Source organism: Diabrotica virgifera, chromosome 4, assembly GCF_917563875.1.
Source record: "Diabrotica virgifera virgifera chromosome 4, PGI_DIABVI_V3a".
NCBI classification, from domain to species: Eukaryota; Metazoa; Arthropoda; class Insecta; order Coleoptera; family Chrysomelidae; genus Diabrotica; species Diabrotica virgifera.
Genome location: NC_065446.1, coordinates 107,655,315 through 107,671,661, shown reverse-complemented (window position 1 = coordinate 107,671,661; position 16,347 = coordinate 107,655,315). Strand labels below are relative to the sequence as shown.

Genomic DNA, 16,347 nt, shown 5'->3' with positions numbered 1-16,347 from the left:
CAAAATACCTACCTACTGAGAAATACGATTTTTGATATGATTACCGGTACTCAAATACAAAAGTAATCAAAGTAACGAATACTCTAAATGATTACTTTATACAAAAGTAACGATTTGTAACGAATACTCGAAAGTAACTATAATTAACATCACTAGTCTGCACAGTTCCATCTGAGCGTATAGACGGTAGTCGGTGCGATTATTCAGTTCCTTCTTAGGTTTTTTGACTTTGATTGATTGATTTATTTATTTAATGGGATGAGTGCGTAGTTTCGGCTCCAATGCTGTTTGAATGGGATTAATTTTTTTCGAATCCTGAGAAAACTAATAAGTATTTTTAAAAAATTTAAACGCAAATGAAAGAGGTTTTCGTTTCCAAAGAGGAATTTAAACGTTCTTTCCGAGGACCGAAAGTCCCTGAAAACTCCTGTAATGTTTATTTTAATAAGTTACAGGGGTGAAAAACTAAGAGGAAATGTAGTGTTATTGTTAATTTCAAATATCTCATTCAAAAGAAACTTTTCATTTATTTTAATTTAATTTTTTTTTAATATTTATTAGTTTTTTCAAGATTTGAAAAAAATTGACACCATTATGGTCTGTAGTGATATTTTCCAAATCGAACATTCGCTATCTTTGTCATACAACCACTGAGTCGAATAGAATATGGTGACAAGACAGTGACAATTTTAAATATTTGACATAGCATCGGGAGTATTTTGAGTTGTTGATTAAATAATATTGATAGTGTATTTCATAAATAATTGATTTAAGACGTTAACCGCGAGCGTTAAGCGAGCGACAACAACCCCTAAAATTAGAAAACGACTACGTTATACCGACCACGTAAATCAACTTTAAGGCGAATGCCCAGTTTTAGTCATTCATGGTGTTTTCGAGGTCGCTGAATCCGAATATGAAATTTAGTTTTTTCTAGAATTGGTGGAACATGTTCAAAATCAAAATTTATGCAAAAATTGGAAAAATAAATTTTTATGATTTTTTAACTTTACCTCGTATCTTTGGTCGCTATAAATATTTCCTTTTCAAAATTTTACTGTGTCATGTCATCTCTGAAGTATGTAGATAACAATGACTTTGTCCAAAATGTTTAAACACATTAAAAAAGGAGTTGATAATTTTTTAAACATTTTGTCATCAGATTTTGTTAGTTTCATGCTTACTTAAAAAAGTTGAGTGACAAACTTTTTAGTTTAAAGTTTTAACGAACACAGAAATAAAATATAATATATGAAGAAATTTTCTGGAAAATTTTAAGTCAAAATATGCAATAGAGAAAAGTTATGTGACTTTATAGACGAGCGGTACACCCCAAAAAACGCTTATTTGTCGAGATACTGACCACGGTGTAGTGAATGGCTAATTTTGGTCATATCTTATATTTTAAATGGTGATGAAAACTAAAACAAGGTTTGTTTTGAATTTTATGTAGGTGAACCTTGTCAAAATAGCAATTTTACCCAAAAAATAAAAAAAATCTGCTAGAACTCTGTTCCATTTTAATACTTTTTTCTAAAAGATTTATGGTACATATTTCTCACCTTTCTGAAGACAATGGGACCTGTTTCAATCTTTCTGTCTTAATTATAATAAAAGTTATGAATTGTTTAAAGTAAAAGGTGCAGGTTCCTGAATTGTAAAGTTTAATCGCAAAAGTTGAGTGACAAAATTTTAAATTTAGCTATTTAATCAAGTTTATGTTAAAACATAGAGTACAAAGAACAACATGTTGTATAGAAAAAAAAATGGTGCAACTTCTAATTTTAAGAAAAACGTGATTTAATTATATTTTTTATTCTTAGGGTTAATTGCGATTTTGACAATGTTCTTCCATCTAAAATTAAAAATAAGTCTCATTTAAGTTTTCAGCACCATCAAAAATATAAAGTAAGACCAAAATTAGCCATTCACCACACCGTGGTCAATATCTCGAGAAATAAGCGTTTTTTGGGGAAGTGCCACTCGTCTATAAAGTCGCATAACTTTTTTCCTATTGCATATTTTGGTTTGAAATTTTCCAGAAAACTTCTTCATGACTTATTTTTTGATGCTGTGTTGATCAATGTTATAAACTAAAAAGTTTGTCACACAACTTTTTTAAGTAAACATGAAACTAACGATATCTGACGATAAAATCTTTAAAAATTAACAACTTCTCTTTTAAATTGTTTAAACATTTCAGAAGGAAATATTTACAAGACCAAAGATACAGTGAGGTAAATATAAAAAAATCATAAAAATTGATATTTCGCATTTTTGCATTTAATTTTATTTTTGAACATGTTCTACCAATTCTAGATAAAAATAAACTTCATATTCGGATTCAGCGACCTCGAAAACATAAAAAATAAACAAAATTTGCCATTCACCTATCAGGGTCGCTTTTTCGATTTTTAAGCCTCAAATTAGGGCTGTGCCGCTCGCCTAGTCTTGTAGTATCGAAAATACGTCATCTTAGAGCTCCTACTCTCAGTTCTCATCTAAGATAGATTAGGTTCTAAGGTTCTCATCATTGCAGATAATTATTGTTGTATGATTATTATTTTCTAAAATACACGTTCCCAGGTATTTGTATTTATGGACCCTTTCTTTCGGTACATCTTCCAAATGTATGTTTGTTTGTATATTTGTTTTTTTTTTTTGTATAATACATACCTATATATATTTGACTTCAACCCCTTGTGGGATACCTTTATCTATTAAGTCGGACATGTTTCCCTACACGTGGTAAATGTTGGGTGTAGGGATTTCTATCCATTTATTTTGATTCTGCATGTTGCCATCCATTGTTGTATTTTATTTAAGTTATTTTGTAGGATTTCTGAGGCTGTTTTGGGATTTTTGTTAGGTTGCAGCCTCATCAGCAAATGTCGCTGTGTTGATATTTATATCTGTCCGTTGGTCAACAGTGGAACTAAGGCATAACATGGGTCCTAGGACGCTTCCTTGAGGCACCCCAGCGACACTTTGTTGTATGCTTGTGTATTCATTCTCATACTTTACCTGGAAGTTTCTGTTGGTGATATAGGACTTTAAGATAATATAATAATTTATTGATAAATTCTTTTTTAATTTATAATATAAAACCCGAGGCCAGGAATATTGTTGAGCTGAGCAGTACCTATTATTTTCAAAGTCTTCATTGACTTTCTCTACAACTCAATGTACCTGTTGTATTGTAGAATATTGTTTAATGAACCCAAATTAGAATGATGGCATTAGGCTAATAAATGTGTCAGAAATTGGAAGCCTTTGTATGGGAGTTGCTGAAGAGTTTTTCTAGTAATAAGGTCGTATCTTGGGGTCTTATTGGTGCCTTGTGGTATTGTATACAACAATGTTGTATTTTTTACTTCATTTTTGTAAATCTTTTTCCAGGAAGTTCTAGTTGATAGGATTTGATGAGTTCTGAAATCGATACATACAGAAACTGTTTTATAGGCTCCTAGTTACGAATACATCATACCTAGTAATTTTAAACATTCTTTAGTACATCATGTTGATAACGACTAACTATTTGGAGCAAAAATAACCTAGTTGTGGTATTCATTAAAAAAACTGATAACAAAAACATGGACGTTACATATTTGAACCATCATTCATGGCCTACATACTCAAAATTTAAAATATTTCTCTATAGACCAGGGCGCATCTGTAAAAATATTAGTACATTTGGACGTTGAGAGGTGACTCAAATTTTTTTGCAGAAATTGCTTGAAAATAACTTACATAATAATATTTGAGTTATCCTTCCTCTCAAAAAGGTCCGGCACATTGTTTAAATAATCAAAATGTCAAAAAATTAAGGAAAAATTCGATTTTTTTATTGATTTTTTGATTATAATTTTAAAAGTATTCATTTCCGAGAAAAGTTCTACTGACATAAAAGTTGCGTAATTAAATTTCCTACAATATGAAATTGGTTAATAATTTAAAAAATAGTCATCCTTGTTGCAAAATAGCAATAATTGCGAAAAAACCATACAAAAACAAGTATTCGCATTTTACGTTTTTCAACCATTTACGCTACACTTAGGACCTTCATGTTTCACCCAGAAAAACTTTATGATACAGTAAAACAAAACCGTAAATTTCATTAAGATCAGTTTAATAGATTTTGCAAAATAAATTTTGCAATCCAGCTTTCGCGAAAAAAATTCATTTTTTCAAAATATTACAGGACTGAAAATAAAGCAGATAGCCAGTTGAAACTTTTTTGCTTATAGAAGTGTACTGTACCTTTTATTTTCAATTTGCAAAACTAAAATCGATTAACTACCACGGCGTCAGAAATTTTTTTAAATAAACATTAATTATTGGTGCTACGCGCAGGACAGCGGATAGTTTGCTCTGATGGGGCATTCCAATGACCTTTGATAATGATTGATACATTTCAATTTTTATTACATTTCGATATAAATAAATAAATTTGTTTATTGCAATAAAAACACATACTCTATCCTTTAAAATAACACTTTTTTAGCAAAAACTTTCTTTGTTCATATATTTTAGCTTAGAGAATAAGAGTCTATTATTTTTAAACATATGCAATTGTTTAAACAATATTTCACAAACAATAATAAAATTAGTTTGATTTTTGTGGAATTAAAATATTAAAATACAACAAAATATAGAGTAAGAAAATAATATATTAGATAAAGATTGGAAGAAATTTTGGTGGAAATCAACTTGTGTGAATCGAACAACGCTGTCCTGCGCGTAGCACCAAGAATTAATGTTTATTTAAAAAATTTCCTGACGCCGTGGTAATTAATCGATTTTAATTTTGCAAATTGCAAATGAAAGGTACAGTACGCTTCTATAAGCAAAAAAATTCAACGTGCTATCTGCTTTATTTTCAGTCCTACAACATTAAAAAAAAAATGAATTTTTTTGCGAAAGCTGGATTGCAAAATTTATTTTGCAAAATCTGTTAAACCGATCTTAATGAAATTTACGGTGTTTTTTTTTTTAGTATATGATAAAGTTTTTCTGGGTAAAATATAAAGGTCCTAAGTGTAGCATAAATGGTTGAAAAACGTAAAATGCGAATACTTGTTTTTGTATGGTTTTTTCGCAATTATTGCTATTTTGCAACAAAGGTAACTATTTTTTAAATTTTTAACCAATTTTATATTGTATAAAATTAAATTACGCAACTTTTATATCAGTACAACTTTTCTCATAAATGAATAGTTTTAAAGTTAAAATCAAAAAACCAATAAAAAAATCGAATGTTTCCTTCATATTTTGACATTTTGATTATTTAAACAATGTTCCGGACCATTTTGAGTTGGAGGATAACTCAAATATTATTATTTCAGTTATTTTCAAACAATTTCTGCAAAAAAATTTGAGTCACCTCTCAACGTCCATCTCAAAACAGATGCGCCCTGGACTACTACAAGAATTCAAGACCAACAAAGAAACACACACTCCTGCTAGCAACAGGTCCTTCCTGTTCCCTTTCAACATTCGAAAATAGATTTGAATCGTTCAGTGCAAAGATCTTTCTAAAAATAAGTTCGGACATGCTCCCGCTCCCACTATCCACGTCACAATAAACAACTGTTTTTTCCAATTTTCCCTATTCCCGTATTCTTTGAGAATAAATGTACGGTAGATTTCAAACTCAAATGATGTTACTGTTAATGTGGCAAAATTGAAACGTAGGTGTTTTTAAATCAGTTGATTGTTCTAGTGGAATTTTTGTAAGTAATCTATTTATTGTTAAGTTAGAAAATTGTAGTTGTTTGTTAATAGTTGTGCAGTTTCCTGTGATTCTAGATTAGTTGTATTACGGTATTCTTTCATATTGTGTTAATTAGTGAATTTATTTGCTTTGTACTAATAGTCCTGTCGCCAGGGGGGGTACAACGGCCTCGTTAATTCAGATGGACTTACCCAAATTTTTTTTATGTATTTTGACCCGTAGAACACGAATTTTTTGGGTAACAGTTGATCCGGATGTCGATAAGATTGTTATAGACCAAGAACTTGAGGAATCAAATAACAGCGATTTTTGGCAAAACAAAACAATATTTTGTATTTTTTGGGTCATTTTAAGCAAAAAATATTTCTACAAGTTTTTTAGTAGGATGCACAGTTTTCGAGATAAACGCGGTTGAACTTTCAAAAAATCGAAAAACTGCAATTTTTAAACCCGAATAACTTTTGATTAAAAAATAAAATAGCAATTCTGCTTAGCGCCTTTGAAAGTTCAAGTCAAATTATGTCGGTTTTGATTATTTGCATTGCTAAAAATTTATTGTGTTATTGCTAAACAAAGCTACAAACAACTAGTGCGTGAGTGATGTTTCTATGATTTCTCATTTAAAATCGAACGAGTAGGTAGAATAGGTACTAGTGCAATCAAGACTATTTCTACGTTACATGCGTTAAAACGCATGTAAAAGCACGGGAAACCCTACGTGTTTATAGCTTTGTTAAACAATAAAAAAATAAATTTTTACCAATGCAAATAATCAAAACCGATATAATTTGACTTAAACTTTCAAATGCGGTAAGCAGACTTGCTATTTTATTTTTTAATCAAAAGTTATTCGGGTTCAAAAATTGCAATTTTTCGATTTTTTCAAAAGTTCAACCGCGTTTATCTCGAAAACTGTGCATCCTACGAAAAAACTTGTAGAAATATTTTTTACTTAAAATGGCCCAAAAAATACAAAATATTGTTTTGTTTTGCCAAAAATCGCTGTTATTTGATTCCTCAAGTTCTTGGTCTATAACAATCTTATCGACATCCGGATCAACTGTTACCCAAAAAATTCGTGTTCTACGGGTCAAAATACATAAAAAAAACTTGAGTAAGTCCATCTGAATTAACGAGGCCGTTGTACCCCCCCTGGCGACAGGACTATAATATTTAAAACAATATTTTAACTGTAAGTACTATTGTCAAATCAGATAATATCAGATAATAATATAAGCATTCTTATATTTGAACTGTATAGTTTTGTGGTCTGATCCTCTGTGTAATTTAAGTTTTCTTCGGCATTACCTTCATTTCTCATTTTTTACATACATAAGTCAGATACTTATTTCTAATAATGCATAATGCTGGAACTCGCTGGATCTGATAGTATTATAGATACTACTTTAGTGTATGTGTATGCCTACCTATAATTACTTAATAAAATCGATAAGATATATAAATAACATTTAATATTTAATAAATAATATATCTTTTTCTCATTCCAGGGGTCATTCCCTCTATAGTCCTTCTTCCTTTTGATTTATAATTTACTAATTATTTAGTTGTGTCAGATACAGGTATCTTCTAGGATATCTTCTCCTTCTTCTTCTTTTGTCCTTCCATTTAGATCTTTCTTGTGTCCTTATCTTCCATTGTCTTGCGTTCACGGTTTTCAGATCGTCTTCCACGTCAACCAACCATCTCGTTCTGGGCCTTACTTTTTTCGCCTTCCTATTTCCGTTGTAATATTTTCTTTGTTGTTTTTGTATCTTGCTATCCCTGGACAAATCCTAACCAAGACACTCTTTGACTTTACACAAATCTTACAATATGATACCTTTTATTCAATTCGTTAACCTCGTCGGGGAAATGGTTCTCCACAACAACAAGTAATCTATTTAAAGCATTAGTTATTAAAATAATTATAGCCAGAATGATCGCCAATATTCGAAACGAATAGGCACTAAAAGAAGAAGAACCTCGTCGTTTCTTCTGATTATCCATGTGCCGTCTTCCTCTTGCACCGGACCATATAGTTTTTCAGTATCTTTCTCTCGAATGTCCTGAGTGAGTCTTCATCATTTTTTGTCATTACGCAGTTTTCACAACCATAGGTTACTACGGGTCTAAGCAATGTTTTAGATTCTAGAATGTCATAAAATGATACTTTATCTTCTTGGGTTGCGTCTCTTTAGAGGCTTAGCGGTTGAGTATCGATATGTTTGCTTGTTTGTTCTCTATTATGAATAGGATATCCTGCCACTAACTACTTTGAGCTGTTTTACTTTTTCTCTCATTTTTCTATTCACCGTAAGGGCTTTCCCATTGTTCCCCTGTTTGTTTTCTCCCAAATAGTACATAGTAACATTGTTTTCCTCAAGTTTTCGTTGATTCTTTCATTGTATTTCCTGCAGAGCTAAAATTTGTAGTTCATATTTTGCATTTCTAGGTCTATTTCTTGTATCAGGATCCGATTTTATTGGGATTTATTCTTTTCCTCTTATTGCGATTCTTTTTTTCTTCTTCTGTGCGACTTGTTTTGTTAATTTCGTTAGCCTTATCTATTGCCTGGTCCATAATAATTAGGTATCGGCGGTTATAGGAGTCAGCGCATCTTCCACAGTTTGTTCTAGTTCGATTAAGGGCTGCTAAGATCTTACGGGGACGTTCAAATTCGCCAGGTTTGTCTATGATGTCCTTTAGACTATGGTACTGTGGATTTGTCTTACTTTCCCAATTGTCTCTCCATCAGGCATTTACCTACATAAGTCAGAATTGTATTGCTGTAGCGCTTGAGCAGATTTCAGAGGAGGTAACATGGATCGGAGATGGTTTCCGAGAATATCGGGGATATCATTGTGGGCTAGAAGTTGACGACTGTCCATTATTTTGTTATATTATTTGGATGTGTAGTCACATTCTAGGAGTGGGGGGCATAATTGTGCCTTATCATACGTATATCATAGTTTAGCTGAGCGTCGAACAGGTGTGTATGCCTGCTATTAAACCACATTAGTTCACATTATTCTGCCACCAGATATATCAGGCCAAGAGCAGAGAATCTTATGTAAGGTTGATGCTGTGGACCCCTATGTAGTTCCGCACAGTTTCTGTATTTTATTGTTACGTGTTTTCAGTTTGCTGCTGTTTTCATCAAGTATTCTCTGAATATGAGTGTTATGTCTAGGGTAACCAAAGTTTTTCGGATACTTATTGTGTTTCAACAGTTTGTCAGCCTGTTGTTGCAAAGCGGATACATCAGTTTTTATATTTGATTGTAATCTCCATTCGCTGAGCATTGATAGTAATTTCTGTAGTTTCTGAAGTTTGGTGGCTTGTTGCAAGGGTCCAGTCGTCAGCATATCCCAACTTCCGAGATTCGGTTTCAGGCATGCCAACAACATAGAGGCTGAAAAGTAAAGGGGTAAGGACAGAATCCATTGTTAAGTTTCATCTGTCTACTCGTCTTCTTTTCTTTCCCATTATTACCTGAAAAGTTTTGTTTGTCAGCATGTTGTCAATGAGGTTAATTCTTTTTCTGCAGGGGATAATACGGGTCAGTTTATATATTAATCCCTGTCTGCAAGCAATATTATAATGCTACTGTTAGATCTATAAATACTTTTGCTGTTTTTTGATTCTAATTAACATTCATATCACTCGTAGGGGGCAACAAGTCAAAATATTGACCTTCACCTTTATCCATACGGTGGTATAAAACTGCTAATGAATTCTCAGTTTTATTTAGTATAATCTTAGTTTTAAATAATATCTCAGTTTTACTTGCACTTTTCTCGACTTTCGATTTATATAACTATCGTTAGATGTTTAATTCAGAAGTAAATACAGTTAATAAATTATAAGATTTTATTTTAATTATTTTTTATTTATTTTTCAGTTAATAATGGCGAAAATGTTGGATAGTAGTCCCAATGCGGCACTCAACAAATCGCTTCTTCAGCATTACCTTACTCTACCCATTCCAGATGGTAAATGCCAGGCTACGTATATTTGGATTGACGGATCAGGAGAAAATGTCAGATGCAAAACTAGGACTTTAGATTTTGTTCCAACATGCCCAAAAGGTAAGAAACAGTTATAATCCCAGTGTAGTAGTTATTGATAAAGAATATACTATAGATAGGCTATTGATTATATTCAAAATAAGATAGCTAAAAGGAACTACAACGTTAACAGGGTTTTATTATTTCATGTGGTCAATGGACATCTATATATGAAAAAACCGCTGAGTGCTACCATTTAAAGGGGTGCGTTTTTGAGAAATGGGTGAGTTAGTCCCTGGGCACAGGTTACTTTAGGGTGAGTTCTATGCACTTTTGGTACAAACATATCTACATGAAAATTGTTCCCGGTTAAATTTCCTATCTGAATATCACTTTTTAAAGTCAACGATACTTTTTTTTACAAAAATATATTCAAAAGAAAAAGCACAAAGAAACCCAAAAGAAATAAATTTTGTTTTTTGTGCTATAACTTTTGCCCACGAGGATATAGGTATAGACATTGTTTTACAGAAAAAAAACCTACATATTTTTTCTTTAAAATATTATTTAGTAGAGGCAATTAGGATTTATAGTTTTCGAAATATGATTTTTCAAAGTTCGCCACTCACAGCGATTTTGGGCAATTTTCCTTGTTATTTCGCAAATATTGTTCTGTAACTTTTTTCTACGTAATTTTAGGTATATGCAATGGTACACGTAATAGGAATAGAAATCAATTACCTTAAAATGGTCCATGGGCGCCCATACCCATGGGCAGGGGGGCCTTGGCCCCCCTAGCTTTTCGTCGGGTGCTTATACTATACCTATATTGTCATCCAAAGTATACAAAATGTAGCAACAGCTTCACGTCTGCCCCCGGCCCTAGATATTTTTATATGGGCGCCCATGAAATGGTCTACTGTATAACTATATACTGTTTTATACTTTTAACGGTTTTTTATAATGTAATATAAAAATAAAATAATATTATTATATACTATATTATATATTATATAATATTATATTATATATTATATAATACCTAATATAAAAAATATTATTTTTTACATTTTTTCGATTATTTTTGAAATTTTTCATTATAATTTTTTTTCTTCTACATTTAGGTATATATAATATTATATAATAAAAAAAGGTTATTTTATTTACTTTAAAATGGTGTATTACAAAAAATTCTAGGATTATTTTTGAATAAGGTATTATTTTTCAAAATGTAATAAGTACTTGCAACGATTTTTGATTTTAGGATTATTTTTAAAATTTCTCATTATAACTTCTTATTTCTTTGTAAAAGAAAGAGGGCTTTCTTTTACAAAAATTACATAAACATTAATGTTAGAAAACATCACTTTAGTTAAAATTATTTAAACGTTGACATTTAAAAAATTTTCAAATTCAAAGTCTATCTTTTCTAGCATTAGCTTCAATATCTTCCTCGGACACCTCAGTTATCTTAGAGTTCCCACAATTAGTACCCATGCACATGCACCCTTTGCAGAGGCGGCTTTACCTATTGTGCAGGGTGTGCGGGGCACACGGGCGCCGGGATATTGGGGGCGCCAAGCGCCAAAGAGCGGGTCCTTTACTTTGCAATTGGGTAGGTTATTCTGAAGCTGTGAATACCTATTTTTTGCTCCCGACATTATTTAATATTGCACTATTTGCATCTAGATTTCTGTTTACATTATAAGCGTACCTAATACCTTATGTACTAGTACTATACCTATAATATAGTACAATTTCTGTTTACATCTGTTTACATTATAAGCGTACCTAATACCTTATGTACTAGTACTATACCTATACCTAGTATAATAGGTACCTATTCGACTATTCCAATTTGGCTGCGCGTCTACCAAAGGGCGCCGAGGAATCGACTGAGCTACATGAGCTAGAGCTGCCTCTGACCCTTTGCAGAATATTGAACAACTAATTCCTATCTTCCTACAGCCGCAGCTTTCTGTACATCTTTTGGTACATTTACATGCTTTTTTTCAAGCAAAGCTTGTGGTGCAGGGGCTTTGACAGTAAATATTGGAATTAATCCATATTTTGAAGTTTGCCCGGCCGAGTCAAGTGGATTCAAAGTATTACCTATAAAAATAAGATTCAATCATAGCACAAAATCACATAAAACATAAAAAAGTTATAATGAGAAATTTAAAAAATAATCCTAAAATTAAAATCAAAAATCGTTGCAAGTAATTATTACATTTTGACAAAGCATATCTTATTCAAAAGTAATCCTAGAATTTTTTATAATACACCATTTTAAAGTAAACAGAATAAGCTTTCTTTTTTTATTATATAATATATACCTAAATGTAGAAAAAAAGTTATAATGGAAAATTTAAAAAATAATCGTAAAAAATATAAAAACTCGTTAAAAGTATAAAATTTTGAAAAAGATAACCTCTTTAAAAGAAGTCGTACAACATTTTACTATAGAACATTTTAAAGGTAATTGATTTCTATTCCTCTTACATGTACCATTGCATATGCCTAAAGTTACGTAGAAAAAAGTTACAGAACAATATTTGCGAAATAACAAGGAAAATTGCCCAAAATTGCTGTGAGTGGCGAATTTGGAAAAATCATATTTCGAAAACTGTAAACCCTAATGACCTCTACTAGACATCATTTTAAAGAGAAAATATGTAAGTTTTTTTTCTGTGAAGCAATGTCTATACCTATATCCCCGTGGACACAAGTTATGGGACAAAAAACAAAATTTCTTTCTTTTGGGTTTCTTTGTGCTTTTTCTTTTGAATATATTACCACAGCTATTTCTCAGTCGGAATTATTTTTATATTATTAGTTGGTTTGATTTAGATGAGCATGAGACATGACAGTTCAAATAAAACACTAGATAACTATAGAGAATATAATGTCAACAAAATTTTAAGTCCCTTTTTACATACAAATATTAATTTTGATTTCAATAGTTTATAAGAACAAAAGTAAGTAATTAATTAAAAAAAAATAAACCAGAACCAGCTGTTTCCTTCACATAAATATAAAAATCATTGTATTTTAGTCCCCTTTTTAGACCCCTTAACCCAATCTAAATTGTACCTTATTCTTTCTTGTTTTCTCCCATAAAATAAAATAAAATCTATTACCGTCCTTATTTCCTTCAATAAAAAAAATCATTTGCCTGGATAAACACACTGCAATCTTCCTTAAATTTTGTCAAAATGTCACGTCAAATATCGAACTTCTAAATAAATCTGCCAAATTTATTATTTCCAATATACTGAATAAATGTAAATCTGGTAAATAAATGTACTTCTATTACTTCTTTAAACAGGATCGATAAATACATACAATTTTGTACTACCGGAACACCCTTTAACATACAAAAGGGTCTATTACACGACTCTCAGCCTGGCCATCAATAAACATCGAATTAATCTCTAGAGGATTTTCCAAGACAAATCTTTAGGTGCCCCAAATTTCCAGCACACCAACGGATACCTCAATAAGAGAATTCCCAGTACATCCCACCAAAGGATTGAAAAAGTACCATTTCAATTAAAAAAAAACTGGGAATCCAAATCGCCGACCAGGCTTCAAGTGCTTTCTCAAAAATGTTTATTGAAAAAGAATGAACGTTGTTGATTTTCTAACAAGGCGTTCAAAACAAAAAAACTCTACAACAAAAATCTTCTCTCACTGACTCACACAAAAAGCATATACATCCAAACATACAAATTATACATCCTCCAAGGACAAAATAATCGGTTATAAACAACCAAAACTCAACAAACGTTACTACTAAATTTTCAACCGTAATAACTCCACCTTTCCTTCCGGAAAGAAAATTAAGTTTCTTTGAATTGAATCCCAAAGAAACTTGTTAAAAATACATACTATGTTACACTATCTACATCAGAATCCGATTCAACGTGGCTATCAGAGTTCTGTGGGTGAGGTTTCAAGTCTTTCACATGCCAGTGACCAATAGACTTACCATTATCATTTATTAATTCATATGTACAATAACCAACCTTACGCTTTACTCTAAAAGGTCCAACAAATCTATCAGCAAACTTAGATGTAAAATAATTAGCTTTATCAGACAGAACATAGTTCTTTTTCCAAACTAAATCATTTTCCTTAAAATGAACATCCCTTCTTCTTAAATTATATCTTTCTCTGGTGTTATCTGAAGCTTTATCAATCCGCTTCTTAACCCAGTCTCTCAACCTATTCATATTTTTAGAACGATCATACACACGTTGTTTATTTTCTTCATTCCCTATTTTTAGATGATATTCACTTCCATGAGTCATCATCTCACAACCAAAATTAATGAAGTATGGTGTTTGACCTGTCACCTCATGTTTGGCAGTTCTAATAGCACAACCTAGTTCAGGTAAATTAACATCCCACAACCTATGATTATCTTTAACATAAGCCATCAACATGGTTTTCATGATACGATTAATTCGTTCAGTAGGGTTTGGATGAGGGGTAAAATTTGGAGTAAAAAGAAATCTGATTCCAAACTCTTGACAAAAAGATCTTAAAATATTACCTTTGAACTGACTTCCATTATCACATTTTAAGACTCTGGGAACACCAAACAAAAGAAATACATTTTCTTTTAAAATTTTACTTATAGAAGTGGCAGTTGCCTTTCTCAGAGGGAATAAAAGAGGAAATTTACTGAACTTATCAGTAACTACCAAAATCCAAGTATTACCAGCTGAACTTCTGGGCAATGGTCCAAATAAGTCCATACTGATGATCTCCCAAGGTTTTGTGGGTTCGACAGCCTGTCCCATATGTCCTGCAGGACTTTTCTGTTCAGGCTTTGTCCTTAAACAAACCTCACATTTCCTTATATATTTCGTAATGTCCATTTTCATAAAAGGCCAATAGAAAAGGCGAGATACACGATGAAATGTTTTGTAGATACCTAAATGACCTGAAACACAAGAATCATGACACCTCTGAAGTATCTTATCTCGAAAATCTTTTGGAACTACAAGTTTCCAATATTCACAATCATCTCTTAAACTCGGAAAATCTTGATCAATATATTTATACAACTTATTATTTGCTAGTCTCCATCTGACAAATTTTAAAGGATTTTTATTTACATTATTACACATTTTCTTATACCATTTATCACTGGTAGAAGAAAAATCATATTCGTCACATTCGGGGTTTATTGCTTGAACATTACTTATTTCTACAGAATTTATCATATGTACACTATCAACAGGTAGTTCTAAAGCTCGCGAAAGGGTGTCAGGAACTATGTGATCCTTACCTTTGCGATGCAGTACTTCATAGTCAAACTGTTGCAGACGTAAGGCCCATCTACCAAGTCGTCCTTGAGGGTCCTTCAAATTGTCCAACCATAACAACGAGTAGCAATCAGTGATTACGTAGAACTTATAACCATCTAGATAAGCTCGTAAAGTTTCACACGCCCACAAAACACAGAGGCATTCACGCTCAACACTGCTATAGTTTCTCTCGGCTCTATTTAGAGTTCTAGACAAATAACAAATTACATGTTCAGTTTCATCATACTTTTGAGTAAGGACAGCTCCAAGACCATACGCTGACGCATCAGTTTGTACGTAAAAAGGTTTGTCAAAATTAGGACTAGACAAAATAGGTGCTGAGACAAGAGCGTCTTTAATACTCTGAAAAGCTTCCTCACAAGCTTTGTCCCAAACGAACTTCTTGTTCTTTTGTAATAATCTACACAAAGGTGAAATAAGATCTGAATAACTATTTACAAACTTACGATACCATCCTATAACTCCAAGGACTCTTCTGACTTCAGTGACATTGGTGGGTCGTGGAAGATTCACAATGGCCTCTACTTTTGCCGGATCTACAGACAGACCACTAGAGTTAACAACATAACCCAAGTATTTAAGTTCTGACACACAGAAAGAACATTTTTCTTTATTAAGGGTCAAATTGGCTTTTTTCAATCTGGCAAAGATTTCTGTCAAGACTTCGACATGTTTATCGTAAGTTGACGTAGCCAGACATATATCATCTAAGTACACAAAAACATACTCAGAGAGTTCAGGACCTAATAGATTATCTACTAATCTTTGAAACGTAGCTGGAGCGTTGTGCAATCCGAAAGGCATACGACAATACTGGAAAAGTCCACGCCCTGGCACAGTAAACGCCGTGTACTGCTTGCTCTCTTCAGTAAGACCCACCTGCCAATAGGCACTCTTAATGTCCATTGTTGACAAATATCTAGCTCCACCTAACTTACTTAAAATGCTATTTATATAGGGTAAAGGATAAGCATCACGCTCAGTAACACGATTTACTTTCCTAAAATCAACGCAAAAACGCCATTCCCCATTCTTTTTAGGTACCAGCAACACTGGTGAAGACCATCCGCTGTGTGACTGTTCGACAACACCAAGCTTCAGCATTTTCTCCAGCTCCTTGTTGATCATACCCTGCTTAATTGGTGATACCGGATAAAACCTCTGCTTGATTGGTTCTTGATGACTAACTACAATTTTGTGTTGAACTACATTAGTACAAGTTAATTTGTCTGGGTCGATACTAGAAAAATAAGAATCAACGAGTTCG

General features: G+C 32.2%; 1 protein-coding gene across 4 annotated transcripts in view; it reads left to right on the top strand.

The window, feature by feature from the left end:
- The window catches only part of LOC126883095 (glutamine synthetase 2 cytoplasmic-like), a 359,158-nt gene that overhangs the window by 260,261 nt on the left and 82,550 nt on the right, over positions 1-16,347 (top strand). For 2 of the 4 annotated variants that reach the window (XM_050648330.1, XM_050648331.1), the window contains exon 2: positions 9,636-9,822. In XM_050648330.1, coding sequence (XP_050504287.1) covers positions 9,642-9,822 — 181 coding nt within the window. In that variant the 5' untranslated portion in view covers positions 9,636-9,641. Of the gene's footprint in view, positions 1-5,711; positions 5,733-9,447; positions 9,577-9,635; positions 9,823-16,347 lie in introns of those variants that run through there. The other 2 variants (XM_050648329.1, XM_050648328.1) reach the window with 2 other exon arrangements.